Source organism: Acartia tonsa, chromosome 11 (assembly GCF_053477335.1).
Source record: "Acartia tonsa isolate MP-2025a chromosome 11, ASM5347733v1, whole genome shotgun sequence".
NCBI classification, from domain to species: domain Eukaryota; kingdom Metazoa; phylum Arthropoda; class Copepoda; order Calanoida; family Acartiidae; genus Acartia; species Acartia tonsa.
This window is the reverse complement of record NC_137270.1, coordinates 2,893,505-2,920,483: the sequence shown is the minus strand read 5'-3', so window position 1 is coordinate 2,920,483 and position 26,979 is coordinate 2,893,505. Positions and strand designations below refer to the sequence as shown.

At 33.0% G+C, this 26,979-nt stretch overlaps 2 protein-coding genes across 2 annotated transcripts in view; both read right to left on the bottom strand.

Moving 5' to 3' along the window:
* LOC145332963 (atrial natriuretic peptide receptor 2-like) overlaps positions 1 to 9,050 on the bottom strand; it is a 29,373-nt gene extending 20,323 nt beyond the window's left edge. The window contains exons 1-4 of the mRNA XM_080178093.1: positions 9,006 to 9,050; positions 7,811 to 7,853; positions 6,432 to 6,518; positions 3,282 to 3,397 (exon numbers count right to left, since the gene is read on the bottom strand). Coding sequence (XP_080034219.1) covers positions 3,282 to 3,397; positions 6,432 to 6,518; positions 7,811 to 7,853; positions 9,006 to 9,010 — 251 coding nt within the window. The 5' untranslated portion in view covers positions 9,011 to 9,050. The remainder of the gene's footprint in view (positions 1 to 3,281; positions 3,398 to 6,431; positions 6,519 to 7,810; positions 7,854 to 9,005) is intronic.
* A 5,901-nt stretch (positions 9,051 to 14,951) lies between these two features.
* LOC145332444 (uncharacterized) lies at positions 14,952 to 26,201 on the bottom strand. Its single transcript, XM_080177436.1, has 12 exons — positions 26,113 to 26,201; positions 25,442 to 25,519; positions 24,020 to 24,133; positions 20,951 to 21,013; positions 20,448 to 20,563; positions 19,779 to 19,907; positions 19,339 to 19,412; positions 18,077 to 18,164; positions 17,909 to 17,950; positions 16,485 to 16,569; positions 16,057 to 16,136; positions 14,952 to 15,126 (listed from the first exon to the last, which is right to left on the bottom strand). The coding sequence occupies exons 3-12, from the start codon at positions 24,113 to 24,115 to the stop codon at positions 14,952 to 14,954; spliced, it is 948 nt and encodes a 315-aa protein (XP_080033562.1). The 5' UTR covers positions 24,116 to 24,133; positions 25,442 to 25,519; positions 26,113 to 26,201.
* Between the last annotated feature and the right edge of the window lie 778 nt (positions 26,202 to 26,979).

Sequence of the window (26,979 nt, the reverse complement as noted above, 5' to 3'; positions counted from 1 at the left end):
AAATGAATATTAAAACAAGGATGACAGCATCCGTACAATCGAAGCTCTGAAACGGTAAGACAAACGAACATTAACACTTTTAGAGTGTCAGAACTGATTATAGAGTTGCTACGGGAATCACTACGCAAAGTTTGAAATCGATAGGTCAATTTTAACATGCCTAAATTAACGAAAAGAGCTATCCGGTACGGACGGACGGACTGACCCTAATTATAGAAAAGCTTTGCTTTTAAAAATTTAATATTAAATAAAAATGAAATCATGCATAAAGTAATGAAATTAATTTTAAGATTTCGTCACAAAATTTTTCTCCTAGAATGTTAAAAATTCTATTGTTGTCATGTTTACAAATCTTAATTATAATTCTATTTATTCTTTTTTATTTTAAATGCGAAGCTTTTCTCTATAATTAGGGTTGGTCCGTTCGTAACGTATAGCTCTCTTCGTTAATTCAGGCATGTTAGAATTGTCCTATCTATTTTTGTATTAATTAGGAACGATTTAGAAAGCAATAATCATTACCAGAATATCAATACAACAATTTAAAACATGTTGATTTTAAACCTTTTTTTACAACAAGTACTCTATAAACAAGTAGTAAAACTGTAAGTATGTCCTTAAATAGTATCCTGTATATAAGCACCTTTGCAACAAATTTATTTGCAATTTTCTTGAATTTACTTGAATTTTGTTATTCTTGTTTAATTATCAAAATACGTCACATTTTTATATTAACTCAGATCTGTTAACTTTTTTTATATTATGTATTGTGCTCGGAAAAGGAGCGGACTGTAAATTATACTGGTACCCAAAGTTTTATAATTACTTGGTTTTTATAGGTTTCGTGATTTTTCTCCAAATTTAGTTTTTAAAAATTTTAAAGGCGAAGCTTTTCTATAATTAGGGTCGGTCCGTCCGCCCGTACGTCCGTTACGGATAGATATTTTCGTTAATTTAGGCACGTTTTAATTTTCCTGTCGATTTCAAATTTGCATGGCGATTCCTGTAGTATTTAGGTATAATTTAGAGAGCGTAGCAACTCTATATTCGTTACCAGAATGTCCGTACGTCCATTTTTAACATGTTGTTTTTTTCACTTATTTAACAACAAATTTGTATGTGATTTAATTATCCGATTGATCTGATTTTTGTATACTGATTCCTGGGACAACAAAGTACAATATTATAAGCGAAGCAACGCTATAATTAAGTCCTAAAAATGTAAGTAGGTCCATAAACATTATCCTGTTTTTCAACAAATTTACTTTCAATTTAGCTTCGACTCTTATATATTTATGTTATGGTTATTCAGTTCTGACACTATACAAGTGTTAATGTCCGTTTGTCCTGCAGTTTCAGAGCTTCGCTTTTATGCATGTTGTCATCCTTGTTTTATATTTAATTCATAAGGGCGAATTTTCTTGGGATGGTGATTATACCGTTCCCTTAAGATAATTATAAACCTTCCCAGAACATATAAGAAGCTACATTGTAAAGGAGAATCTATCGGTTTAGCGGTTAGCGATATCTTTCAGTACAGACAGACGGACACACACACAGAAACAGATCCTATTACTTTTGATATCAAGAATAAACTGTGCTTTCTCACAAAGTACCTTTCGCGCACAAATCCTTATAATAAAGTAACAAGATGTGTGTTTGTCTGTCTGTTTGTTTGTACTGAAGGATCTCGCCAACCGCTGAACCGATCGGGTTTTCCTTAACAGGGTATCTTCTCATATGTCCCGGGAAGGTTTATAACTATTTTGGGGGGAAAGGTACCACCACCCTCCCAGGAGAAATCACAAAAAATCTAATTTTTTACGTAGAGACTTGAATATAGAAAGGTTACATATTATTTATAAAAAAAAACATTTAAATTGCCAATAGATACCTCTAGGAGCGTAACTGCTAGTCCTATGATATAAAGTAGTAAGCTTTTTTTGTCTGTAGTGAAGGATCTTGCAAACCACTGAACCGATATGGTCCTCCTTTACAATGAAGCTTCTTATAGGTACTGAGATGGTTTAAAGTTATTTTTTTTAAAAACTAGGCATGGTTTTAGGCTATTTTTTCGCCCTTCTGTATTCCTTCGAATAAGAAACCCCTTAATGCTAGAGGTGCAGCCTCTTGTAATATTAATAGTATTATTAGATTGTACTAAGGGGGTGTAGTTTTTTTTTTGCCATACATAACCCCTGCGGGGGGCCCTAACCCCTGCGGGCTAATCAGTGCCTTAATAAATTAAACTAAATATGAACTTGTTGTCATACGGACTTCACATTTCAAAAGAAATCAAATCAAATATAACAAGGATGACAACATCCATAAAAGCGAATATATATGAATAAATATGACTCATAATAAAAAAAGGGATCTAAAGGGATAAGACAATGGCCAATAAATTAATATACATCCCCAATGAGGAGACACAAAATTACCCCTTCTGTAGATTACAATTAGTGGTTGAAACGTTTGGAAATCAACCTAATGAACCAACCAATTAAAAATTAATAAAAGTCACTATAGTGGTTGAGCCAACGAATTAGAAAAGGTTATTATAAAACTAGTGTAGTAAACAGCCCAATGTCTCCTCCCTCCCTGAGCAATTTAATAACAATAGAACTCAAGGCTTGCAGACAATTAGTTGGACAGAATTTGCATTAATTAAGTTAGACCCACTACAAATTAAATTTTTGGATGTGTACATATTAAGATATATAAGTTGGGATAGTTCTTCCTTTCATCGTATTATAAACCGCTTTCCACGGATATAGAATGTACAATTATAAGATTAAAACCAGTTTTTTTAACCACGAGGTTCCGAAGGATTGAAAACTATCTGCGCTCTGATTGGTGTCGTACATCATTCAACCAATTAGAGCGCAGGTAGTTTTCAATCCACCAATCACGGATGTCAAAATTAATTAACTTAAATCATATTTGCGCTTTTGAATAAAGAATTATACAAAAAAAGAATTTTATAAAAATCCTTAAAACTTGATGCAGATTTCAAATCTACCTCTAACATTAAAATTCTTTCCATCTTATATATCTAAGACTACATTTAGCGGACAGACTAACTTGAAGTGTAGCTATGCGCTCCATAATATTAATGTCCTTGTATAAATTCTGTTAGATATATCATAAATATTAATAATTACAATTTTCTTTATGTGTTTGCCATACCTTCCCCAAAATATATAAAGGGAAAGAATCGTTTGTTATCCTATTTAACCAATCCTAATTCTGTAAATATTTTGCATGCGAGATAAGCTTACCCATTCTTAACACTCTCGGCAATCTGGGCAGGTAGGAGTTGGTACAGCAGCCGTTCTGACCGCTTTCTCTCGCGCTTCAGGTCAACTGCTTTGGATTTGATGGACATAGAAAATACCTAAGGATATAATTATACTAGGGTTGGGCCGGAAACTTTTTTGGCCGGATACCGGATATCCAGATGATTTATAATACCGGATATCCGGTTCAGGGCGGGTATCTGGCCAACATCCGATTCTCGGCAAATTACCGGATATCTGGCATTAAAAATCAGTCGGATATCCGGTATCCGAATAGTTTCAATATCCAGTATCCGACCGGATATTAAAAATTTCCGGATATCCGGCCCAATCCTAATTACTTACATCTATAGTACATATTTGACAAATGTTCTCTCTTGGATCCTGCTTTTCAGGGAATATATTTCACCATCTAGTAGTCATACTTTTTAAAAATCACGCAACCTTTATAATCACACAAAACTTAAAATCTAGGAATCGATCTAGCACTCTCAGGGATAAGGGATGGGAAACGTAGGAAAATATTATTTCAGGCCTATTTCAAGCCTAGGCCTAATAAACCAGTTTTGGGATGACGCAGTGGTTCGTCCTAAACGCTACTGAAAAAGCTGTGTGTGTGTGTGTAGATAAAGTATAGAATCAAATTCAGGTAGCTAGTTTAAAGTAAAAAACATAACTTTTTATAAACCTATATATTAATGGCTTTTGTTAAAATGAAGTTTTTTCTCTCCCAAAATTTTTTATCTTTTACTTTGGTAATTTGAACTGTCAGAAAGCTATCGTTGGGTTTCCCTCAGACAGATTTTAGTTTGTATTATTTGCATTTTTATTAATGAGTAAAAATTTTATTTGAAAATTTCATTGCTAATTAAAATTCAAAATAAATAAATAAATATGCACTTGGGTAACATTCTATCAAGTTCTTTGGATACTATAATGTAATGATATATCTGTACTGTGTTGTATTGTACAAAAATTAGGGTTAAGGTGTTGTATCAATTCCGTACTAAATTTTTAAAATTCAAAATACAACATCTAATTTATAAACTACCAAATGAAAATTCGTAGCTACCTTCTTTCCAAAAAAATAATCCCGTTATTTTTGTTTTTTCTATATGGCCCTTTTTTAATGTTTAACTCTAAGCAGATTTAATAATTAAACTAATGTGATCTAACACCATTTATATTTATTTTTTCGTAGCAGACGAAATCATTATTTTTTCTAGAATTGTCTGCTTCTAAAATTTCCGCCAATTGGTGATTGGTTGATACAAAACAAGCCCAAATCACAGAACACTATTGGTTTAGAGCGGTAGCCAATATGAGCCGTCCGCCAGTAAGGTCATTAAATTATGCAAATGGTAAAAGTTGCATGATCCCTTTCAAAACCAGGCCGAGACCTAATTTATGGCCAGGTTTCCTATCCCTTATCCCTGAGCACTCTAAATGACAGACTGATGGACAAAACAATCTTCCCATGAGCGTAGAATCCAATCGGTTCAGTGGTTACCGAGATCTTAAGGGACGGACGGACGGATAGACATCAAGCTACTTTGTATTATAGATAGACAATTATCCTTTTATTTTTTATAAGACTAGAGATACACGTAAAATTATCTAAATATTAATATACATAATTAGATTTTCTACGCATTTTCTAAAAACAAGGATGACAACATCCATAAAAACGAAGCTCTGAAACGGTAGGACAGAACTGAATAATCAAAGTATAAATGTCTAAGCAAAATTGTAAGTAAATTTGTTGCAAAGATGCTTATTTACAAGATACTGTTTTGTACTTATAAAAGATCATATAAAAATATGTTGTTAAATAAGTGCAAAAATCAACATGTAGATAATGGACATATAGACATATAGACATGGACGTACGGACGGACGGACGGACGGACCGACCCTAATTATAAAAAGGCTTGGCTTTCAAAAATTACTAAATACAACCAATTATCTAGTTTAAAAGAACTACTTTACATTTTTAATAACAAGATTATTGCCAATTTAGTTTAAGTACCAACCATCGATTTATTTCTATTTTACATTGAAATAGTTTTAACAGATTTATCGCATCGCATTATAGACAGCTTTCCGCGGATATAAGTTAAACGGTATTAGATTAAAACCAATTTTGTTAGTCCCGAGGGTTGATGGGTCGGGCTAACAAAACTGGTTATTATTTCTTTTACAAAACCAATAATGGTTTAATTAATATTTGGATGTTACACCAACTTTTCATCCTCTCTGATAAAGTGAAACTTGCAGCGGGCTAAAATAACCTCTTTTACCCCATCCCCTTCGCTCCTACTTATGTCCATTAAATGAGTTTCATGTTTGCAACCTACATAAGTTGACAAAAAAAATTCTCCTGAGCTTGATCTTTAAATCGTTTATAGGTGATTTAAACCGGGGCGATTCATTCAGCGCACCATCAAATTATTAAATACCAATCTTTAAATCGAATTTGCATGGGCGATTTGGATCGGGCAGTGGCGCGGTACCGGCGCGCCAATGCCACTCACCAAGTGGCATTGCCGGTTCAAATCGGGGTGAATCATATGTAATAAATTTTTTAAATTACTCTAATATTTTATTGCAAAACTATCGAGAAAACATTTTTATAGTTATTTTTAAAATAAATTATATATTAATGTCTTATATAAAATACCATACTGACACGGCATTTTATATAAAATACCTTACTGACACGCCTTAAGTAATAAAGTTGTACTGGCGCAGATCGATATTTTAGTGAGTGCGCAAGCGATCTAAAAACACCGCGCCGAAAATCTTTTAAAAATCAATGTTTTATAGGTGCGCTGTGGCTCACCACCAGCGCACCTACAGTTCACCTCTGAATCGCCCCGATTCAGCGCACCATAAAAACGATTTAAAGATCCAGCTCTGGTATAACATCCACGTATATTCTATATCCATTGTTTTGTTAGACCCAAGGGGCCTAAGGTTAACAAAACTCTCATTATTTTTTATGGAATTTAACTTTTGTAGAGTATTGGCTGTAGTACGATGAAATACATAATTTTTCAGTATGGCAGAGAACCGGTTCTACTCTAAGCGGATATTAATCGGTTTCGAAGCCATCCCGGAATAAATACTTACTTGCAGCGCTCTGATTCCATTTCTTATAATTAATAGTAGAAGGGGTGATATAGCCACTAGTAAAGCTAGAACCACTATAGCAACAACCTACAAAAAATGTGTTTTAATTAACCAATGTTAGGCCAGTATGACGTCACTATAAAAAGCTTCACAAATAATAAGACAAGAACAATTATGTTCACATGTGCTATAGCAATTTGATAACGTAAATTATTATTAAAAAAAAGAAGAGTAAACTAAAATACAGTGTGTGGATTAGGGGTGTATATCAATTTATGTTGTTGTTGTAGCCATGATTCTCTAAAGTTAGGACTCAGATGCACACGGAGACTGGAAGTGAGAATCCTTTGGACAATCTTAGATTGGTAAACTTTGCGCACAGCTGATTGTATTCTATGTTACATTACAAGCTGACCCGCAATTCTCGTGGAAGCTACTCAATTATTACATCACCCTGGCCTAGAGTTTTGGCAGGTGTTTAATAATAGGCCACCCTAATTAATGGCACTCTCATACGTGGAGCATGGACTAAGGTTAGCATGGTTAAAGCTGCTTGATAGGTAGAATCCTAACTTTCTACAAATCTCTCTCCTTACAACCTATAAGGGCATCTCAGGAAAGGTTGCGTGATCATAATCTGACAAATTGCGACAGCGACTTGAACACGGTTTCTCACAACGATAGCGTTGTGCGATAACCACTACACAATGGGACACTTTTTATTTATCGTCCTTTGTCTTGTCATTTAAGATCCATAATAATTCTAGACCACATTCTTAAATAAAAGAAACAGGATGTCTTTGTATTTGTGTATAGCGTCATGGTTCTTCTTTACAGTGAAGCTTCATATAGAGTAAGGTTAGGCTTTTAACTATTTTAGGGGGGGGGGGGGAGGGGGATCACCGCTTTTCCAAGAGAAATTGCCCCCCCCCCAAAAAAAAATGACCCTCCCAGAATTTTTATAAATGTATATTGTATAGAGTCGATTTACCATTCCGCCCTCCCGTCACTAAAATGCCCCTAGAGGCCTCTAATGCTAGTATTTAACAAAGGAGTCATTATGATTTAACTCGTCATTACAATACTGTAGAGAAAATACATCAATTTGTAGGTATAGATTAGCTTGGATGTAAAAAAAACAAGGATGACAGCATCCACAAACGTAAAGCTCTGAAACCGTAGAACAAACGAACATTGACATTTGTAGAGTGTAAGAACTGGATAAGCAGAATGTAAATGTATATTTCCAAACAAAATTGTAAGTAAATTTGGTTGCAAAACTGCAATAAACATGTCTAAATTAATGAAAAGACCTATCCGATTACGAACCGACCCTACATAGTTAAAGAGAAGCTATGCTTGGATGTTGCTCAACATACCTGAGATTGATCAGCAAATCTTAATTCATCTCGAAGAGTTGAACTAAATAAAATATATTTTTTTTTCTCAACTTATTTTGTGCACTTTCCGGCATTTATAGCAGGGATCGGAAGCCTCACGTAAGCCGCGCATAAGCCTCAGTTTTAAACCTGCTTGTGAGCTAAAAAAAAATTTCAGAAAGAAGGATTGTCTGCTAAAGAGCCGTTTTATACATCCAGCTGAATTTTATAGTGATAAAATCACGATTTCTCTGAGGCTTACACGCGGCTTACGTGAGGCTTCCGATCCCTGATTTATAGTGACCAAACTTTTCAACCTAAAATGTGTAATCTACATTAGGTGTAATTTTGTTTATCATCATTGAGGATCAATTTATCATCCATTGTCTTATCTCTTATGTTTGTCAGATTGTCTGATTTGTTCAGCTTAGTTTTACTTAAATTTTACCATTAAAATAATTTAGAGTTAAGTGTAGTTTAAATATCAAAAAAAGCAAAATATACGAATTAATTGTAGTTTAATTATCAAAAAACTGACAACAGAAAAATATAGGTACGTTATGATGTATTTTGGGCTTTTGGTTGTTGCAATTTATTGATCTCTTATATCATACAAGCGGCTGCTCTCCTGGAGGCCTCTAGGGGCACTAAAGGGGAAAAGGGAAGTCGACCCCCCCCCACTTTTTTTTTAAATTCAGTTTTAGAAAGAAAAACTAAAAATTATTTTAGGGGCGATATGCCTTCGGAGAATGTAGGATCCCTCCCCCAAAATTGTTATAAACCTTATAAGGAACCAAGAAAAGCTGCATTGTAAAGGAGAACTATATCGGTTCAGCGATTGGCAAGATCCTTCTGTACACACAGACAAATATCCTATTACTTTTATATTTGGACTGATGATCGGATGTCCGTCGAATGTACACAGGTTACAGAGTAGCTGCGCCACTAAAGATTAATATTAGGGTTGGGCCGGATATCCGGTATGGCTGGATATCGGATATTAAAACAATCCGGATACCAGATATCCGGCTGATTTCTAATACCGGATATTCGGTTACCCGGTCGGATATCCGGTTATTTGCCGAATATTTGGCCATTTTCAATATCTGGCCGGATACCGGATACCAGCATTATAATTCGGTTGGATATCTTGCATCCAGCCAAAAAGTATCCGGCCCAATACTAATTAATTTACCTCATATCCCTTCTTATGACGTCTATGATTTTCTTCAAATGATTTAGTACTTGTATAGTCGACTATATTACAATGCCTTTCAAATTAAGTCAATTAGACAGTAAATGACAGTAAAACTGTGTTTATGACAGTAGTAAAGGTGTAATTTCGGGTATAGTCCTTTCCACGACATCCCTCCATAAGGAGCGATTCTTCATATTTTTCACAGTAGCTTTTCTCCTATTTCTAGCCCCTGCGGGGGGCTCTAACCCTGTGGGGCAATCACCTAACACAATATAACCTAACCTAACCTAAAATAACCTATAAAAAGCCATTTTAAAAATACGACGAATCGCTCCTTATAGAGGGATGTCGTGGAAAGGACTATACCCGTAATTTCTACAGTGGATAAAAAAAAATGCCAAAAATACAGCTAAAAATGAAATTGACAAAAAACACACCCACTTTTTGTCAAAAACACAGTGGTTGTATTTTTGCTAGTGGTGAAAGTGGCAGCACCTCGATTTAACACATGCGTAAATTCAAATTCGTTCATCGATTTTAATGATTGGTAGGGGGTTACGGTGTAATTTTTTATCTTATAAAGAAACCCTGCAAGAAATACCACGCTTTAACTGCTGAAAGACTGCCATATATTGCCCCCCCCCCCCTTTATTTTTTTCAATGTCATTTTTTTTGTAGGTAAGATAGAGACTTAAAACCACCACAGGACCAGTAGGTACATTTCCTGAAGAGTAGAATCCAATTGGTTCAGTGGTTACCAAGATCTTAAGGGACATACGGACGGACAGACAAACATAGAGACATCATTCTACTTTGTATTATAGATAGATATTGCTCCTAAAAAAATTAAAGGTTCTTAATACTTGAAAATCTGATGCCCATAGTTACCTCAATTTTATTACAAAGAATTCAATTTTTGTTACTTTTTGTTGTTGTTATTATTTTAATTAATTCTAAACAATTCTTTTGTTTTTGTTTTAACAGAAATAGGGCAACTCTATCACTCACTTTAGTATATACTATAATCAAACAAAATTAATTAAAAGTTTAGTTTTCCGAGAATATCAAAATCACAATACTGGTTTTCATTTTTTTATTTTAGTTTTCGTGGAAAATTGTCTGTAATACGATGCTATAAATGAGGTATTCCTAAACAAAAAACTGGATAGGAATATTATTCTCATTTAAACAAAAACTCATTTTTATGCTAAAATGTGGTTTAATTTTGGTTTTTAATTTTCATTTTTTTCCCCAAGATAGTAATTTTAAAAATTCTAAAATCTTCCAAAAATAATTTAAAATCTTAAAAAAAAATTCAAAAATCTTCTAAAAATATTTTCTCAGATTTTCATATAAATATGACTGTATAGACATGAAAACTTCAGTCGTTCGAGGCTTGTGGTGCAGAACTGAGTTTCTGTTCACCAGTTGCCATGTTCCTGAGGGAAAAAAATGACAACCTCAGGGAAAAAAATGACTACCTCGGGGAGAAAAAAGAATATTTACATCCACTATTTAAGGGGTCGTTTATGTAAGAATGATTTTTCAGTATGACTAAGAACCGGTTCTAATCCTGCGGATATTAATCGGTTTCGAAGCCTTACTGGAAAATGTTTTATTGTAGACTTTTTATTTTATTTGCTAATTTAACCCATTAGTGCCGAGCGCCACTTTTATGGGCCAATCGAGCTGTAAGTTTCAGGGAAGCTTTATAATGGTCAAAACGGAATTCGTATTTTTTTGTTTTGCTCTAGTGGCGTGCACAGGAAAGTTGCAAAAAAACCCGGTTCGGCTTGGCCATAAATACCAACCAGGCATTAACACCCGTTTTTGGTGCTTTCCCCCAGTTTTAAAACCCGGTTAACCTGTATAAACCCGGTTATTTTGACCAAAAATCGAAAAATGTAATTTTTGAACGCCAAAAGTGAGATGAACACTTTTTAGAACTTTGATACGATCCGTAATTGAAAACTACACAACCTCATGTAATCTAAAGAGCTACAAGTATAATACGAAGCGATTTATTTCAAATTTAGTGTTTCGGCTATAGGTGCCACCGTTTTCGGGTAAAAAAACCCGTTGCTCGAAGTTTTAAAAGACACACACTACAAAAAAAGAACATATAAAATTTGGGTGTTACATATCAGAAAACGAGCATAAAACTATTGGGTGACACCTATAGAGATTACTAGGGTTATTAGGGTGGCTCAAACCCTTACTAATGACGTAAACTGTTATTTTTATTGGTTGAAAAGTTAAAACCGGGTAATAAAAACCGAAACCGAGCCGGGTTTTAAAATTTTCGGGTATTTATGGCCAAGCCGAACCGGGTCATAATAGGGCGTAAAAAAACGATAAAAAAATCATATAAAAAATTATAATTTGAATAAAACGAATTCACAAATAGATGTACTTGTCAATAAACATTAGATTTCACAAAAAAAATCAGCAACTTTACTATAAAAACAAAAAAGTTAGAAGGGGTATTTTGAATTTCATGATTTTCAAATTTTGTTGAGCTATACCAGCAAACGGAAGTAAGCTAAACTGCCTGCTCCAGGGGGAAATGAAAGTCAGGGTAGTAGAGGGGGGATTCATTCTGAGAATGATGCAATTATAAAGCCGGAAACCGGTTTTTTTCCCATTTTTCGGAACCGGGTTTTGATGCCCGGTTCGGCACTAATGGGTTAAAGAAATGGACAGACATATCATACACAGCTGGATGCTGTAAGTATTGGTGCAAAAAATGGGGACGAATTTCAAATTCTGTTTTTTTTACGTCACAAGTGAAGGGAAAACCCCATCTCTTTTCTAGGGGGTTTCTTTCCCCCTTCCCTTTTCTTTCCCTTCAATTGTGACTTAAAAAAATTAGCCCCGTCAAATCAATTTGAAATTCGTCCCCATTTTTTGCACCAATACTTACAGCATCACACAGCTGCTCTACTGTCTATTGATAAAACCCCGGGACAAGGAAATAATATTCTGACAAACAATTCTAAAGGAAAATTTCCCCCACAACCCCCTTCCCCTTTTCCTCCCCTTCTATCCCACCCCTCTTTATTTACATGAAAATAAAACAAAATATACCACCATATACTTTACAAGGTTTCGTGATTTTTTTTTGTAGAATTGTTGGTTAGAATAGCTACCTCTGGATAATACCATCCTTGTTTGTATCTTGTTTTCACCACCATCGACCAGATATAAAAATACTTGAAACAACAATAAAGGCGGAAAAAAATTACGGCTCGGCAGCCGCGCTTAAGCCTAAAATTTAAACCCGTGTGGTTGCCTTAAAAAAATGTTTTTAAAAATTAATTGCCATGCCATATTAGAGTCAGGTTCAGAGTTTCAGCTTATTTTTAAAGGCTCACAAGCGGCCGGCACGCGGCTGCAGCAGAGTCCTGGAAAAACAAGAACGAGTATCGTCAAATAGCAAATAACAGCATTTTTAAACTGATTTTTTTTTTCTCCCCAAAATTCAGTTTAAAATGGGTGTATAACATTAAACATTTTAAGTTCGCCCTTTAACATGTTAAAGTACAGAAAAAAACTCCAACTCTCAACAAAAACGATTTTATGTAAAGAGATATTATTATTTTGTAGAATCCCTTTTTTCGAGTGTAGATCTCACTTAAACACTAACCCCCTTTAATCATTTTTTTTATTAAAAGCGAAGCTTTTCTATAATTAGGGTAGGTTCGTTCGTCCGTCCGTCCGTCCGAGACAGATAGCTTTTTCCCTCAATTTAGGCATGTTAGAATTGTCCTATCAATTTCTAACTTTGCATGGTGGTTCTTGTAGTAAATAGGTACGATTTAGAAAGCCTAGCAACTCTATAATCATTACCTCCGTACGTCCATTTTAAACAAGTTGATTTTTCTATTTTTTTAACAATAAATTTTAATTTGATCTAATTATCCAATTATAATGTTTTTTAGTATATTGATTCCTGGGACAACAAAGTACAATATTATAAGCGAAGCAACTCTATAAAATGTAAGTATGTCCATAAACATTATCCTGTATATTATATATTCAAGAGTTCTGACACTATTCAAGTGTTAATGTCCGTTTGTCTACCGTTTCAGTGCTTCGTTTTTATGTATGTTATCATCCAAGTTTTTCTTGGAAACATGCTTAAAGGACGCCTGCAAGAAATAACACGCTTTAACTGCTAAAAGACTGCCACAAGAAGACCCAATACCCCAAATTATAAGCCTTCAGCTTCAATAACAAAAAAGTTCTAGGCATTTTAAAATAGCATTTTATGTACAATGGAATTTTTGAAAGATTTCCAATGCTCATAAAAGAAAAAACAATATTAAATTACGTTGCCTAGACATAAAAATATAACCTTATCTTTGTCAGAAACTTAGATTGCCTGTAACTGATTACATTTTTACAATAAAAACACCACATTTCATAGTCAAAATCTATGAAAAAAATTCGATTTAAATTGCATTTTTAAACGAAAATCATAGCGGAAACAAAGGGGTAAACTAATACAAGCTTAGCTGTGATTGGTTGTTAAGCTGATTCAGCCTTCTGATTGGCTACAGTACATTCGGTACAACGCAAGTAAAACTTAATTTTTTTTAATGATTTTGACTATAAAAATGGGTATTTTTATTGTAAAAATATAATTAGTTACTGGAAACCTAAATTTATGACAAAAATAAGCTTATAATTTTGTTTCTAGGCCACGTAGTTTAATTTTAAAGTTTTCAACATGAGCATTGCAATTCTTTCAAAATTTCCATTGTACATAAAATGTCATTTTAAAATGCCTAGAACTTTTTTGTTATAGAAGCTGAAGGCTTCAAATTTGGGGTATTTGGTCTACTTGTGGCAGTCTTTCAGCAGTTAAAGCGTGGTATTTCTTGCAGGCTTCCTTTAAACCCCTTAACCCCCATACTGGACTTCCTTTAGGGCGAGACTCTACAAATAATCCGAAAAACGAGACCAGTTTGAGGGTGTATCTATGTTTACCCCCATCCCCCAAAAAAATTTAGGTGCCGTACACACCCTTTAGAAATTATTATTTTTTTAAAAGCTTGGACGTCTTTGCTCACCCATCAATAACAGACTGACTCAGTTTCGCTATATTTTTGCTCAAGAATTATCATGTATATTCTATCATGGCCATTTGAATTCTTGTTTAAATTAAGAAGGGGGGGGGAGGGGAGGGGTTGTTTACCATTTGTAAAATAAAGTATTCTCTTTTAACAAAATATTTGTTTATCATTCTTTTTTTTTCAAAGAATATCTATTTAATAAACTCCTTTTGTTATTTTGACACAATAAAGTAATATCTGGTTATAGATCAAACACAGAAGTGACAAACGTCGGAGTGGACACTTAACCTAACTTAACTTTTATTAAACTATCTTATAATTTTTTAAAATGCCTATTTGTATATGCATGACATATCTTAACCTAACCTAACCTGTTTAGAAATACCTAATTAACCTAACATTTCGACGCTCCCGCGTTTGTCCACTCCGACGTTTGTCATTCCTGCGTTTGTCCTGGAACCTTATATCTGAATTCAAGCTAAATCATTTCAAAATTAAACAATAATAATAAACAAGATAAAACATAAAAGTTGTACATAACAACCGTTTTGTAAAATATTTAGACTTTAATAAATTCTTTAGAAAGCTTTGATATTATTGCACATAATCGTTTTTGATATCCCTATACAAAAGTAACAGGATGTCTATGAGTCTCTATGTCTGTGTGTTTGTACTGAAAGATCTCGCTGAACTGCTGAAACTAAAGGTTTATAACTATTTTAGGGGAGGGTACTACTACCCTCATGAAAGAAATAGTCCCTTTAAAAAAGATAATTACTCCCCCCCAAAAAAAAAATTTTATTTAGATTTTTCTTTTTGAAACTAAAATTTAAAATAAAGGGTGATCGACTTCTCCTATCCCACCTTAAGTGCCCCTAGAGGCCTCTAGAGTTGTAGTAGATGCCAGTTGCATATAATTTAAAAGGCAATGTTCCTTGTAATATTTGAGAACTTTTGGACCATCCACTACAGGTTTGTCTGTTGCATTTTGTAAAGATATTGGATCAGCATTTCTATACGTTGTTACCACATCTTCATAACTAAACAAGGATGAAATTATACATTAAAGGGAAGATAATGAATCTTTCATACAAGACAAACAAGAGAACATAAAAAAAGATATAGAGTAATAAATCATTTAATATGTAACATTATTTAAAAGTATGGACAAAAATTCCGTATAAATCTGTCCCAAAATTAATTGAATCAGGATACAGACATACTTACACTTCACGACATGATTATAGAGGTGATTTGCTTATAGTATTATTATATGTACCTAATACTCCTAGGAATACATTTACACACCATAAAGATAAAATGAAAAGTATGTTTTATGAATATTATATAGATTAAGATATATAAGTTGGAAAGAATTTTAATGTTAGAGATAGATTTGATATCTGCATCAAATTTTAAGGCTTTTTTTTTATAAAATTCGTTTTTTGTATAATTCTTTATCCAAAAGCGGAAATACAATTTAAGTTAATTAATTTTTCCATTTGTGATTGGTGGATTGAAAACTATGTGCGCTCTGATTAGAGAAGCTTAAGTGTCGTACATCATTCAACCAATTAGAGCGCAGGCAGTTTTCAATCCACCAATCACAGATGTCAAAATTAATTAACTTAAATTGTATTTCCGCTTTTGGATAAAGATTTATACAAAAATCAAATTTTAGAAAAAAATCCTTAAAATTTGATGCAGATTTTTAAATCTACCTCTAACATTAAAATTCTTTATAAAAACTATAAACTTATAAATCTTAATATAATTATACCTTACCCTGTTAAAAATCTAAACTTAAAAAATGATATACAAAAAAATATTTTCAAAGTAATGCGTTTTCACATTTCAGATTTACAAATATAAAATCTTTACGTGTTTAAAAATTTTTCTTGCAATTGTCACAAAATTGCTTTTTTTAACTTAAAAGTAAATCTGTCAGAAATGATTAAGTTGATACTTACGAATCCATGTACAAAGAGTAGTACGGTTGTTTTGTCAAATTAAGAATGTGTTCTGGTATGCTGGTTAAAAATGTTGTGCTCTGGAATAGAAACAGTTATTTAAAGTGATCATGAAGAAATGAACGCAATAGAAGTAAGTGGTATTAATCAGTACATTCTAATTGGATGATGCACCAGATTTTCATGTACTCAGTCTGATAAAGTGATGCTTGAAGCTGGCTAAAATAATGATACCCCCAAACAACCCCCTCTATCCCATCCCGTCACCCCTCCTATTGGATAAACAAAATTGTCAACAGTGCCAAAACATTTCAAGCATTAATTCTAATTTACAGAAGGGTAATCTTGTTTATTTTCATTGAGGATAAACAAGCCCTAAAGCCTGTTTCACAAGTTGATGGGATTAAATAGCATTAACATTCTATTACCTGACTAAGATATTCACTGCCCAGCTTGTGTTTTTGTATGATATTCCTGGCTGTACTGTCCTCTAATCTCCCAGTGCCATGATATCTATAAGGTCAGGAAATTACAAGGAGGATCATTTATTTTGCGTATTATCCAAAAAGTTGTAAGTGTTTAGTCAAATGCACTTATTAAGTCAAATTGTTCTTGATTTTAATCATTTCATATGTATACATTTGACTAAAACATAACACACAACTCTACAGATATTTTAATGAATATTACCTACTGATGCTTTTTTACAGGCACCACATCAATGAAGAAAAAGAAGGAATTAACGTTTACATACAGCATGACCCTCAAAAAAGTATTTTTAAGCATCTGCAGCCCTTATTTCTCAATGAATTATAAAAAAATGCTTATGTCCTTGTTCTCCATAGTATTCCACATAAGTAGATATAAAAATATTTTTTTTACCTCCATTAACACCGGAGATTTTTAGAGCTAAAGTTTTGAAAAAGTGACTGAGAAAAAGAATTTTTTTTTGTTAACCTTATTTTTTGGATGGTTATATTATGTTTTTCTAGCAACTGAATATTGATACACAAAGAAAAACAAGTTAACTAATTATTTCTTTTTTATTCCACCAAAAAATATAAATTTTTAATGGCAAAAAATACTACTGAATGAATTGATTATTTGCAAATTTTAGGTTATTTATTAACCCTTATTTGAGAAAAGGATTAATTATGACAGTTGCTCCGCCTACTTTTCTGACAACTCAATAATTTAATAGGGGGTTAATTAAGCTTTTTAGACAAAAAAATCATTATGTTTTAATTTTATTTTCTTTATAACTTTTTTGTTATTAAAGTTAGGATTGTGAAACAAAAACAATTTTCCTGCTATATTCATAAAGATTTATTTGGTTTTTTAATCTTAAACAATTTTGCCTAATAAGTAAGTTTTTCAAAATACCATTAAACTTAAAAGACTCAAAAAATATGTGTAAAAAAATGCTTTTTACTCAAAAACTAAATTTTTTATTTCATTTTTGTATAAAGTTTCTTCTAGTAACAAAAATGAAAGGATTTCTACCTTAGTTTTGCTAAAAAAGTCGTTTCATGTTAAAAGTTACTTTTTCCTCAGTCATTTTTTCAAAACTTTAGCTCTAAAAATCTCCGGTGTTAACTGAGGTAAAAAAAATATTTTTATATCTACTTATGTGGAATACTATGGAGAACAAGGACATATGCATTTTTTTATAATTCATTGAGAAATAAGGGCTGCAGATGCTTAAAAATACTTTTTTGAGGGTCATACTGTACAACTAATAAATGGTTGGTTGCCTCAACTTTATACTGGGATGATTCTTCAATTGACAGTTAGGTGCCTGTACTTAATAACAAGATAGTTTTCAATCTTGTTTTAAAAAGTTACTTGTTACCTTATTATTAGAACCATTTCCAAACCAATATTTTCTATTGCCCTGGAAACAAAGAATATTAGTACAATTATCATTTCTGATAGAAAAAGCGTATTATTTAATTTTGTATTCAAAAAGTAAATCAATGTAAACATGCTTTCTTTCCTTTTCAAGAAAATAAAGAGGTACCTTAGCATATTTTTATATGTTATGAGATGTCTCCAAGTTGTACTTCCATTACCACTTTTTATGGTCTGAGACAGGTTGTCCAACATTACTAAAATATATAATATCTGTACTTTTCTTAAAAAAGATAGCAATTTTCTTTTAAGTATCCAGTGGACCACAACCTTCTTGAAACAAATATTTGAAGAAAAAAATTGTTAACCCTTACAGATCGGGGGGGGGGTCATATTGACCCCCCCCTCTAGTTTTTTCAATGTCATTTTTTTGTAGGTAAGATGGAGAGCTGTGACTTCATGACTTTTTAAGTTTAGTAATTATGCGTCGGCAAGAGTTGATTTTATTAGGATATCTGGTCTGTGTCGGTCGTGGTGTCCGGTCAAAGTCGGTTGGGTAGCACCAAAATTTAAAAAAATTCTAAATACTTTTGTGTATAAGGTAGAAACCTATATTTTTTTTGGTGAATACTAAGATATCAATGACCTTATGAGAAAAGTGGTGTTATGACCGTTTGACCGCACCCTGACCGACTTTATGACCGATTTTTGTCCGGCTTTTACTACAGACATATATCCTGAATATCATGGCTTCTATTGCAGCTAGAAACCTAAAATTTTTTTTGGTAAATTCTTGAGGAACAATAAACAGATAAAAATATTAATTGGCGCCGCCAACCGCCGTTTTACCGCCATAACCGCCGAAAATGGCGGTTTCCGTTATTTGCCGTTTTTCGGCGATGATCAGAAAAAGTAATTTTTTTGTTATGAAAAATAAAAGTTCGTCCTAAAATTTGGTCATCCTAGCTGCAAAATTGGCCGCTCTACAGCTGTTTTAAAATTTAGCGGCTGGCCGCTAAAAATAGGCTAAGGAGCGGCCTGGCCGCTATGACTAGAAAAAGTAATTTTCTCTAAAAATACACATGAACCACCAGAAAAAAATTTTACGTCTTTATCTGTAACAGAAGCTGAGATAGAGGGGGGGGTCAATATGACCCCCCCCCCGATCTATTAAGGTGGGAATTGGGGCCCGATCTGTAAGGGTTAAGTCCTCCTACTTCTTTCCACTGGCAACCTCCAATCAGCGAACCACACATCTTAACCCCACTTCCTCACCAAAACAACATGAAAATAAGAGGGAAGCATCCTATGTGTTTTTAATCATTTTGTTAGGCAAATGAATTCCTTGTTTCCTTGTAATACTACCATTTATTTTAATCTAAAAAGATTAAATGGGCTAAAAAATTTGACATAGAAATAATAGATCTTTACCTCTTGACACAAAGCTGTAGAAATCAACAACTTCATCAATAGCTATGACTGTATCGTTATCTCTTACTTTAACTCTGAAAAATGTAAACATTTATTAGGGGATGGAACTTAAGTTTTAAGGGGTAATTGAGTTTTCATTTGGGATGTACATCAGTTTATTGTTTGTTGTCTTATACCTTTAGATCTCTGACTTTTATAGTTATAGATAATTTATTCAATACAAAGTTTTTTTTATAAAAATATAATGTCTAATTTGTTTATAAGTGAAGAAAGTAATTTGGAACTATCCAAAATATACTAGATATACCATTTTATTTATTGAAGGAATAGATTAATTTTTAGTATCAAAGCCAGTCGATAACTTACTTAATTGTACTATGGAAACTTAAATTTTTACAAAGAGTTTCCTTACCATAAATTATAAATTAGATTAGTCGTACCTAAAATCATCCAATCTAATCTGAAGCCTGAGCTTAGACTCAAACAGTTTAATTGGTGGCTTAATATCTCTCAACTTCATGGCATCCAGCGCTTTGTCGGTCAAGGCAAATCTCTCATCCAGGTTTAAACTGAAACTTTGTTTATAGTAGCTGTGAACAGGGTTCTGTTGCATATATGTTACCTCCATAATTAAATTTGTGATCTTTTTGCACGTCATTTCGACATGATCTATGAATTAGATTAAAATCTAACATTCATAATTACATAAATATGTTTAAAATAAAAGGATATAAAGTAATTTGAAATAGAAACATACAATATTTTAAAATTCCCAGTTTTGTAAAATTTTAAAGTAAAAACTTATCATTAGGAAATTTTACAATGAGTAAGTGTGTTTTTACAGTGTACATAAATTAAGAAATTTTATGTAAAGGAAGCCTGCTACAAAAACTAAAGACTGCTACCAGTAGACCCTACTTTTAAAATTGAGAGTTTGACAGGTGATTTTTTTTTTACAAATTATGCTCTTTATTTCAGTTATTTAGCTGTTAACTCTAAAAATCATGTCTAATAGTAGAAATCATTCAATAAAAAAAGTCGAGTATTAGCATCAGGCTTCCTTTATTGTGTAGGAAAAAGTATTTTTAACAAAATTACATTCAAAATACCTCTGTAACTCTTTATCTAACCGTCCAGTGTTACCAATAAAAGTTTTTAACGATACTTCGGCCCTTTCACGCTGTAGACGAGATATAAAGATGGCGATGTCATCGCTATCTACAACCTAAAAAGAAAAAGGATGAAAGAAAACACATTTTAGTCGCCAATTTTGTTTTAAATAGTAGCTAATGGACTTTTTTTATAATTCTTGAAAGTCCTGAAAGTATGTTAATAGATTAAATAAGATAAACATAAAATTAGCAACAAAAATCTCAAAACAAACTTAAATTTATAAAAATATGAGAATCATCACAAAAAAGCATCAATCAAATATTTCAAATAAATTGGCTAAAAACCATTCAAACAATGTTATTCCAATTTCATATCGTTTTAAGAATCTACACTAAACAATCATGCACCTCCTTCATCCATCAGTGGCTCTGTCATGAATACGGACAAACATATGGACTAACCCTCGTTATTGAGTAGCATTTGTTTTGATTCTTCTTACACTTTGTTCAACAGCTAAAATTGCAGCGCGTTGGTTGGTCACTTCGTTCAACAAACTTATATTCTGAAAGGAATTTTTTAAAAGCGAAGCTTTTCTATAATTAGGGTCGGTCCGTCCGTCCGTCTGTAACGGATTGCTTTTTTCGTTAATTTAGGCATGTTAGAATTGTCCTATCGATTTCAAATTTTCCATGGTGATTCCTTTAATAGTTAGGTACGATTTAGAAAGCGTAGCAACTCTATAATCATGTCCGTACGTCCATTTTAAACATGTGGATTTTTTTTACTTTTTTAACAACAAATTTTTATGTGATCTAATCATCCAATTGATCTGATTTTTGGTATATTGATTCCTGGGACAAAAAAGTATAATGTAATAAGCGAAGCAACTCTATAATCAAGTCCGTATCCTGAATCAAGCAGTTTTTCAACAAATTTACTTACAATTTTGCTTTGACTCTTATACATTTTTATTATGACTAGTGGTTTCGCCCCTAGCCTCTAGGGGCTTTGCCCCAAGAGGTATAATTACATCTTCTATTACTTACCCAGCAGAACGGATCACAAATTTTCGCACCTACCCAGCAGGAAAACATTTTGCGATTAAATTCGCAAAATTCGTAAATTTCGTAAATTTCGTAAAATTCGTAAAATTCGTAAAATTCGTAAAATTCGTAAAATTCGTAAAATTCGTAAAATTCATAAAATTCGTAAAATTTGTAAAAAAAAAAAAAAAAAAAAAAAAAAAAAAAAAAAGGGGGGGGATTTTTTTGTTTTTTGGGGGGTTGGGGGTGTCCCACCCCCCAAGAAAATAGCTTAAAACCACCGCAGGACCAATAGGTATATACCCTGAAGAGAAGAATCCAATCGGTTCAGTGGTTACTGAGATCTTAAGCTTCAGACGGACGGACGGACAGACATCAAGCTACTTTGTATTATAGATAATTCAGTTCTGACACTATACAAGTGTGTCCGTTTGTCCTACCGTTTCAGTGCTTCGCTTTTATGGATGTTGTCATCCTTGTTTTCTTTAATATGGCTTCGAAACTGATAAATCCGCTGGATTAGAATCGGTTCTAAGCCATACTGAAAAGTAATGTGTCATATCATATTATATACAATTTTTAACGAATAATGAAATGAAAATGATAATATTGATTGCAGTTTTGTTAGGCCGGGCCTTCAGACATTTGGGGCTAACAAAACTTGAATTAATCTTACAATTTTCAATTTTACTATCTGCGAAAAGCTGTCTATTATACGATACGATAAATAACAATTGTATCTAATGGGAGGTATCTAATGTATTTTTAGTAGCGAAGCTACTCTATAATTCGAAATGTCCGTCTGTCCGTCCGTCTGTCCGTCTGAGACAGAAAGGGGGAAACGTGATTTTCTCGGCTCCTATAAAAGATAGAGAGCTGAAATTTTCAGGAATAAATTTGTTACCATTTTTCATCAAGTTTCAAAGATTTTCAAAGTTATAAATCTTACTAGGTTTCTTGACTTTTTATTTTATTTTTTTTTTATGAAACTGCAACATAGTTTATTCTCGCCGGATATATTATCCATCCATAATTTATGTGCTTCGCTACTTATGTATGTTGTCATCCTTGTTTAATATTTTGATGGGGATAGAGGTTTAAAAGTTTCACCCTTCGACGTCTATGTTAGGGAAATTGAAAAATGGATCTTAAATTCAATAATTAATCTTGTTGTTTTGGGTGACAACATATTTTTTCTGTAATTAGCTTATTGTAAAAAGACAAGGGTTCGAGCGCAGAATGCCGTTTTTTGGTTATTCTTCCCAAACATTTAATTAATTGGCTATTGTCCTATCTCTATATATATCTCTGAATAATGATTACTAGCTGATACGCCTCTAGAATATCCCAGGGATACTTAAGGCTGGGGGGGGGGGGGGGGGGTGGGAAGTCAACCCGCCACCTATTTTCATTTTGATATTTAAAAAGAAAAATTAAAAGATATTATCATTTGGGGGGGGGGGCAGTTCATTTTTTATTAGGAAGGTGGAGATACCCTCCCCAATAATAGTCAAAAACCTTCAGTGGACCTATGCGAAGCTACACTGTAAAGAAGAATCACATTGTTTCAGCAGTTGGAGATATCCTTCACTACAAACAAAAAAGCTTACTACTTTTTTTAAAAAGAATTTCTAAATTATCTTAATAACTTTTCACCTGACCAACAAGTAGGAGGATGGGGATCAATGGTAGTGCCATCATTAATATCATATACACATTTTATATTATTATTCACCTGACCAACAAGCAGGAGGATGGGGATCAATGGTAGTGCCATCATTAATATCATATACACATTTTATATTATTATTCACCTGACCAACAAGCATGAGGATGGGGATCAATGGTAGTGCCATCATGAATATCATATACACATTTTATATTAACATTCACCTGGCAAACAAGTAGGAGGATGGGGATCAATGGTAGTGCCATCATGAATATTATATACACATTTTATACTATTATTCACCTGACCAACAAGCAGGAGGATGGGGATCAGTGGTAGTGCCATCATGAATATCATATACACATTTTATATTAACATTCACCTGGCAAACAAGTAGGAGGATGGGGATCAATGGTAGTGCCATCATGAATATTATATACACATTTTATACTATTATTCACCTGACCAACAAGCAGGAGGATGGGGATCAGTGGTAGTGCCATCATGAATATCATATACACATTTTATATTAACATTCACCTGGCAAACAAGTAGGAGGATGGGGATCAATGGTAGTGCCATCATGAATATTATATACACATTTTATACTATTATTCACCTGACCAACAAGCAGGAGGATGGGGATCAGTGGTAGTGCCATCATGAATATCATATACACATTTTATATTAACATTCACCTGGCAAACAAGTAGGAGGATGGGGATCAATGGTAGTGCCATCATGAATATCATATACACATTTTATATTATTATTCACCTGACAAACAAGCAGGAGGATGGGGATCAATGGTAGTGCCATCATGAATATCATATACACATTTTATACTATTATTCACCTGACCAACAAGCAGGAGGATGGGGATCAATGGTAGTGCCATCATGAATATCATATACACATTTTGTCCTCGCACAGATGTTGGTGTTATTCCCATGACTCTATCGAACCACAGCTGCAATTCAAATTATGTTAGTTTTACTTTTACAATAGGATATTTCCTTGTTCAATCTGGATACATTAACAGTTTTCATTTTTACAAGAACTAGAAAGGTTTCAGACGTACTTTCAGGTTTTTTTTTCAATGTTTGAACATTGAACAAAAAATCTTTGAAGTGAAAAACATTGAGAAATAAAATCTCCTATGAAAACATCCAATAATGTTTATGATGATCTTGAATTTTATTGATTTATATGAATTTGATGCTATTCTAATAATGGGTTTATGAATAAAGGACTCAAATTAAAGAAGTTTATATGGGAAGGGTAGAGATAGATCATTGATTAAGGAAAATATGATTGGGTTAAAATTAATAATTTAATTTTATTAATTAATAATAAAAACTTACTTGTTTTGTAAGAGCCTGAAATTACAAATTAACAATTTTCATGAAATAAATGGAAAAAAACATTAAAAAATAAAAAGATTTATAAAATCAAATCTAAAAAGCCATAAAACTGATAATAATTGAAATGAGATTTATAAAATCAAATCTTCATCATCAACAATATTAAGTTAAATAAAAAAAAAATTGGATAAATCTTTCTGATATCTTCCTTTTGCTAGAAACAAAAGAAGTTTGAGCTAAAGATTATATGTTAAACTATGATCTTTTGTAAATGTTGAATATTGGAAATTTCAGTGTAGTAAAAATTGTCGCAAATATAGGTATTAAATGAGAAGTAGTACCAAATCAATATTTAAATTTTAAATAATAGTTTCCTTTCAGTAAAATCCAAACTGCTCCTTCTTCTGAGAAATTCAACTTCTCTGCCCAATTAATTGCAGAAAATGTTTTATACGTTTTTTCTTAGTCAAAATTAAATTTGGCTTTATAGATTTTTACTTGTGGGGTGTCAACAGTAACAAACCCCCCTCTAGGCCCCCCATCTTATTGTTTTGAACCAAATAAATGGGAAATAATATATTTAATTATTTTTATGTTGCACAAACAATACAACAAGAAAAATTTAATTCAGATTTTAATCTCCCAAACACGAAAATTTTGAAGTTTTGACATTAGACTAGTAAAACACATGGAAAAATTTATTGGATGCTCGGCATAGCTCGCAGTATGGGGTAGGTTATATACATTTGTAATAGAGGATACCTTAATATGCCTTAATTGAAATCAATTATTATGAGTCAAAAATATTCAAATTAAAAAAAAACAAGCAAAACTATCATTGTAGTTTTTCAGAAGAAATTTTACATAAGACATACTCTAGAAAAGGATTAGTTGTTTAATATCTAAAAAGTTACCAAACTAAGTCCAACAGTTGAAACATTTGAAGTTGTTGTGCTATCCAACTGTCCAACAAATGTTGTTTTGGCATCATCCTTTGAAAAAAAGAATGAAATTATTGAAAATTCAAATGTTAGGGAGAGAGAGGGGGCAATGGGCTTTTTATTACACTAATCCACAAAGTTTTACAATAAATCAAAAAAGTTTTCTTATTAGTTGGCTTAACAACTTTGAGGACTTTTACTGAATTAATTGATTTATTAGGTTGAGTGATCAAACGTGTCATTTTGTGTGTCATAAAAAGAATCCCCATCCCTTGTCTATCCTTATAATAAAGTAACAGGATGTGTGTTTGTCTGTTTGTACCAAAGGATCTCGCTAACAGCTGAAACAATCGGGTTCTCCTTAACAGAGTAACTTCTCATAGGTCCCAGGAAGGTTTATAACTATTTTGGGGGATGGTACCACCACCCTCCCAAGAGAAATCACAAAAAATTGATGAAAACATAATCGTCATCGCAACACAGACATATTTTAAATCACCTAGCAATACTTTTGTATTTTTTATTTATTTTCCTGGATGGGTGTTCTAAGGACCTATAAAAAGCAACACTGTAAAGAAGAACCATATAGGTTCAGCAATTAGCAAGATTAGTACAGACACACACACAGACATAAATTATCTTACATGAATATCTTGACTATCATTGTTGCCAATATTAGGATGGCCAATGCTATCATCTCCATCATAGTCTGTAGGATCTCCATCTCTGTCATCACTCAGACACACACACACACACACACACACATGACATAGATTATCTTACATGAATATCTTGACTATCATTGTTGCTAATATTGGGATGTCCAATGCTATCATCTCCATCAAAGTCTGTAGGATCTCCATCTCTGTCATCACTCAGACACACACACACACACACACACACATGACATAGATTATCTTACATGAATATCTTGACTATCATTGTTGCTAATATTAGGATGTCCAATGCTATCATCTCCATCAAAGTCTGTAGGATCTCCATCTCTGTCATCCCTCAGACACACACACACACACACACACACACACACACACACACACACATGACATAGATTATCTTACATGAATATCTTGACTATCATTGTTGCTAATATTGGGATGGCCAATGCTATCATCTCCATCAAAGTCTATAGGATCTCCATACAGTCATCACTCACACACACACACACACACACACACACACACACACACACACACACATGACACAGATTATCTTACATGAATATCTTGACTATCATTGTTGCTAATATTAGGATGTCCAATGCTATCATCTCCATCATAGTCTATAGGATCTCCATCTCTGTCATCACTCAGACACACACACACACACACACACACACACACACACACACACACACACACACACACATGACATAGATTATCTTACATGAATATCTTGACTATCATTGTTGCTAATATTAGGATGTCCAATGCTATCATCTCCATCATAGTCTATAGGATCTCCATACAGTCATCACTCAGACACACACACAC

Coding starts and splice junctions, on each gene's coding strand:
- LOC145332444 (XM_080177436.1), bottom strand. CDS start 24,115: ATGGGAATAACACCAACATCTGTGCGAGGACAAAATGTGTATATGATA. Junction 19,908..20,447: donor TTAGATAAAGAGTTACAGAG/GTATTTTGAATG, acceptor ACAAAGTTTCAG/TTTAAACCTGGATGAGAGAT. Junction 15,127..16,056: donor TACTCTTTGTACATGGATTC/GTAAGTATCAAC, acceptor ATCCTTGTTTAG/TTATGAAGATGTGGTAACAA.